At 48.1% G+C, this 5,000-nt stretch overlaps 1 protein-coding gene across 3 annotated transcripts in view; it reads right to left on the bottom strand.

The window, feature by feature from the left end:
- The window catches only part of PRDM15 (PR/SET domain 15), a gene marked incomplete at its 5' end in the record, with an annotated part of 78,274 nt that overhangs the window by 12,638 nt on the left and 60,636 nt on the right, over positions 1–5,000 (bottom strand). For all 3 annotated transcript variants that reach the window (XM_082245762.1, XM_082245763.1, XM_082245764.1), the window contains one exon: positions 1–39. This exon is cut by the window's left edge and continues 45 nt beyond it. In XM_082245762.1, coding sequence (XP_082101888.1) covers positions 1–39 — 39 coding nt within the window. The remainder of the gene's footprint in view (positions 40–5,000) is intronic.

The following is a 5,000-nucleotide window of genomic DNA, read 5'->3' as shown; positions in this document are numbered from 1 at the left end:
ATGTCTTTCCGCACAGCTCACACATGAAGTCTTTGATACCTTTAAAACAAGGAGGTGACACATAAGAAGAGAGAAGAATAGATTTACCTAACCTGGTGGCAGCTAAAGGCTCCCATAGACAGTGTAACAGATTGTAGGGGTTATTTCCGAAAATGGCATGCTGCAAAATTTGGTGCAGTTCTGCATAGAAACCAATCAGCTTCCAGGGTTGATTGTCAAAGCCTAACCACTTGCCTACTGGGCACTTTTACCCCCTCCCCCCCTTCCTGCCCAGGCCAATGTTCAGCAGTCAGCGCTGTCACACCTTGAATGACAATTGCGCGGTCGTGCAACGCTGTATCCATATGAAATTTTTATCTTTTTTTTTTTTATTTCACACAAATAGAACTTTCTTTTGGTGGTATTTAATCACCACTGTTTTTTTTATTTTTTTGGCTAAATGAAAAACAGAACATTTTGAAAAAAAAAAAAAAATAAATAACATTTTGCAAATAACCATTGACCAGAGCAATAGTGTTACCCAAGCAACACTGAACTACTCTGAGGAAGTAATCAGGATTTTATTTATTTTTTAACACTTTATGATTTGGTGGTATTTAATCACTCCTGAGTTTATTTTTTGCTAAACAAATGAAAAAAGACTGAAAATTTTGGGGGAAAAAAACAAAAAAATGTTTCCATTATTTGTTATAAAATTTGCAAACAGGTAATTTTTCTCCTTCACGGATGTGCGCTGATTGGCACGGATGAGGTGGCCCTGATAGGGTGGCACTGGTGGGCAATGATGAGGCTGCACTGATGGACACAGGTAGGCAGCACTAATGGACACAGTTAGGCACCACTTATATGGGACACTGATGAGGAGGCACTGATAGGCAGCACTGATAGGGGACAATGATAGGCAGCACTGATAGGGGACAATGATAGGCAGCACTGATAGGGGACAATGATAGGCAGCACTGATAGGGGACAATGATAGGCAGCACTGATAGGGGACAATGATAGGCAGCACTGATAGGGGACAATGATAGGCAGCACTGATAGGGGACAATGATAGGCAGCACTGATAGGGGACAATGATAGGCAGCACTGATAGGGGACAATGATAGGCAGCACTGATAGGGGACAATGATAGGCAGCAATGATGAGAAGGCACTGTAGGGCACTGTTGGGACTGCACTGATAATCAGGACACTGATAATTAGTGTCCCGATTATAAAAGTGTAGATGTCCCTTTAACACAAGCCGGTTATCGGCTCACCACTCCTCTACTTACGCTATCAGCGTGAGGAAAGGAAAGCCGATAACCGGCTTGTGATTACATCGTGATCAGCTCTGGGACACAGCTGATCACTTGGTAAAGGGCCACTGCGGATTGGCTCTTTACCCCAATCTGTGATATGCTGAGTCCGAAGGATTCAGCGATCACAGAGCGCACGGGCAGCGCGATCACGGGAGGACGTCCATGTACACCCTACTGGCTAAGTAAGCCCACGCTGTAGCCGTCTTTCCGCTATAGCGTGGGCAGAAAGTGGTTTATTAAACAAGCTAATGTTAGAAGCTGATTGGCTAGCATGCACAGCTGCAGATTCTGAGTGCTCCAGTTTTTGTAAATCTTTATACAAAAAAAAAAAAAAAGGAGAAAGGCTGGTGTGCCCTGGATGGCAGCTAAAACATACATTTTATTATTGCAGATGAACAACAGTCACTAAATCTCCCCATGTTTCCGAGGAAAAAACATTCAATCGTCTACTTCAGTATCTGTCAATTTATATAATTGTTCCCTGCTATCTCTATGGACTACAAAACATCCCCCCTTTTGGAGAAGCGAGGGAGGTGTTACGTAGCCCAAACTCAGTGTACTGTAGTCCTAATACACTCCCCGTCCTAGGGCGACAAAGCTGCTCAATACGGTTGCTACCCTAGATAGGGAGTGAGTTAATGACAGGATTACCAGAGTTAAAGAGGAGTTCAATGGTGGGAACAGCGAAAAATAAATTCCCAAGGCTAAACTATAGTCAACCAAGTAAACAGGAGCCCAACCAAACAACTGGAGCCCACGTGAAAAAAAACAAAACAAAAACACCCTCAAAGAGGATCAGGTCCTCTTAAACTGCAGCCTGCAAAACCTTGCTGTCAAAAGAAGAATCCACAGATGCCAACACATCCACTTTAAAAGACATTGTGAAAGTGTGCACCGACGACCAGGTGGCTGCCTTGCAAACCTGCGTCACTTACACCTGATGACAGAAAGCCCAGGAGACACTGGTCGCAGAGCAAGCAGACAACCCTTTCCGAGGCCCATCTGTGAGCACAAATAGAGAGTCTGACTTCCTAAAAGACTCCGTGGCTGCCAGGTACACCCCAATTGCCCAGACCACATTCAAGGTATGCAAGGCAATTTCCTTCCGATGTTTTGGCCTAGGACACAGAGCAGGCAACACAAGGTCTTCATTCAAATGAAAAAAAAACAGACAACCTTGGAAGGTAAGACGGACAGGGGAGAAGAACCACATTATACCTGTGAATTACCAGGTAAGGTGAGCGACAGGATAATGCCGCCAGTTCTGACACCCTGTGCGCAGTGGTGATAGACACCAAAAAGGTCACCTTCTGGGACAGCGTAAGCAGGGGAATCCCCCGATGATTTTCAAACGGAAGCTTCTGGAGAACCCAAAGCACCAAATTGAGATCCCAAGGCAGCAACGGAGCCCGCACTGGAGGAACCAATGTCGGACACCCTGAAGAAAGGTACACATCAGGGAGTGTGTGGCCAAAGGTCTTTGGAAGAAGACTGCCAAAGCCGACACCTGGCCCTTGATGGTACTCAAGGCCAATTCTCTGTTCAACCCCCTGTTGAAGGAAGGTCAAGATCTGAGCCACCGAGGAGCAGCGAGGATTTTTCCCAAGAGACTCACACCACGCAATGTACCTCTTCCATGTACAATGGTAGATCTTCCTAGAAGTAGATTTCCTAGCAACAGGGTAGAAATCACCGACTCAGATAAACCTCTATCCTTCAGCACCTGGCATTCAACAGACAAGCAGTCAAGCCAGCGACTGTAAAGCAGGTTGGAAGATTGGTCCTTGGGACAACAGATCCTCCCTGAGAGGAAGCTTCCAAGGAACGTCGACGACCAGCCACACCAGATTAGCATACCAAGCCCAGCGAGGCCAGTCCGATGCCACTAAAGATGACAGGAATTACTTTCTGCCTCGATCCTGCGGAGGAGTCTTGGCAGAAGTTTGAGAGGAGGGAAGGCGTAAATCAGACGATACAGAACCCACGGGGCCACCAGCGTGTCTGTGGCGTCCGCCAGAGGATCCCTTGACTGAGCCACAAATCTCTGCACCTTTCTGTTGAGCTGAGACGTCAATAGATCCACCTCGGGAGTGCCCCACCAGAGACCCACTTGATGAAACACCTCCGGATGAAGGGACCACTCCCCTTGGTTTAACGCCTGCCGACTGAGGTAATCCGCCTGACAATTTTCCACCCCGGGAAAGAGTACAGCGGAGAGGGCTGGAACGAACCTTTCTGTCCACCTTAGAATGCCGGCTATCTCCAGAGCCGCCAGGACACTTTGTGCCCCCTTGGTGATTGACATAAGCCATTGCCCTGGCATTGTCCAAATTAGTGTGCACTGGACAACCCTGAAGACAATCCATCCAATGGTCCAGACACAGTCTGATCACTCGGAGTTCCAAGACATTGATTGGTAGTCTGGACTCTTCCAGCGTCTAGATCCCCTGAGCAGAATGCTTGCCGAGGAGGCCTCCCCAGCTGGACAGGCTGGCATCCATAGTGACCACTGTCCAATACAAGGGGAGGAAAGATTTGCCCAGCCGAAGCGCCATGGAACGAAGCCACCATATCAGGGACTCCTTCATTCCCCGCTGGATTTGATTGTCCAGAGACTGCGGAGTCTTGTCCCATTTGGTCAGAATCTCCCTTTGCAGGGACCTCGTATTGAACTATGCAAACGGAACAACCTCAAAAAAGGTAGACACCATTAGACCCAGCACCTGCATGCACGTCCGGAGGGAGGACCATCTGCTGGACAGCAGGAGATTAATTGCAGCCTGCAATTTCTGGAGTTTGTCCAGAGGAAGGAGCACTCTGGCTATGGCCGAGTCCAGAGTCAGGCCCAGATAGTCAAGCTTAGTGAACAGAACCAGAGCAGACTTCTGAAAATTCAGAATCTAGCCAAACTCCCACAGAGTTCACATTGTGATCGCCAGGTTTTCCACCAGAGCATAAGGAGACTCTGCTCGCAGAAGGAGATTGTCAAAGTAGCCCAGTTCCGTGATCAGTGTGGGCGTAACAAGTCTAGCACTTTTGTGAAGACCCGAGGAGCAGAGGCGAGACCAAAGGGTAACGCCACAAACTGATAATGCTCCTCTCCCACAGCAAAGCAAGAGAAAACGCTGTTGACTGGCACATATTGGAATGTGAAGGTAGGCATCCTTGATGTCGATAGGGGTGAGGAAATCCGCCTGACGCAGGGATGCCACCACTGTTCAAATGGACCCCATTTTGAACTTCTGCACCCACACAAAGCAGTTTAGCCCCTTGGGTCCAGGATGGGACGCACGTTGCATTCCTTCCCGTGAACTGAACATATTTGAGTAAAACCCCTGAAAATGTTCCGGAGTTGGAACCAGGACAATCACCCCTTGATATAACAGGTCTTGTACCGCCCCAAACAGGCCCTGCAAGTGGCCTGGGGATAGGCACTGGAAGGAAAGAACCTTACCAGGGAACCAGAGCGAAACTCGATCTTGTAGCCGGACCAAATTACTTTGTGGACCCAATTGTCTTGCACCAGGGCTCTCGACTTGCCAGACCAGGTTCGTTTGGATCCTCCAGAGGAGGCACTGAAAGGCTTTGAGCCCTTGTCAGTCGACCCTGAGGGACGAAAAAAAACTTTGAGCCGAGAAGGAAGGCCCACATCTATGACGAGGTTCCTTGCCCTTTGTAGCCTGCAGAAGAAAAGTAA

This window comes from Pelophylax lessonae, assembly GCF_965119305.1.
Source record: "Pelophylax lessonae genome assembly, chromosome: 2".
Lineage (NCBI taxonomy): Eukaryota > Metazoa > Chordata > Amphibia > Anura > Ranidae > Pelophylax > Pelophylax lessonae.
The sequence above is the reverse complement of the archived record's forward strand: the minus strand, read 5'-3'. Positions and strand labels throughout refer to the sequence as shown.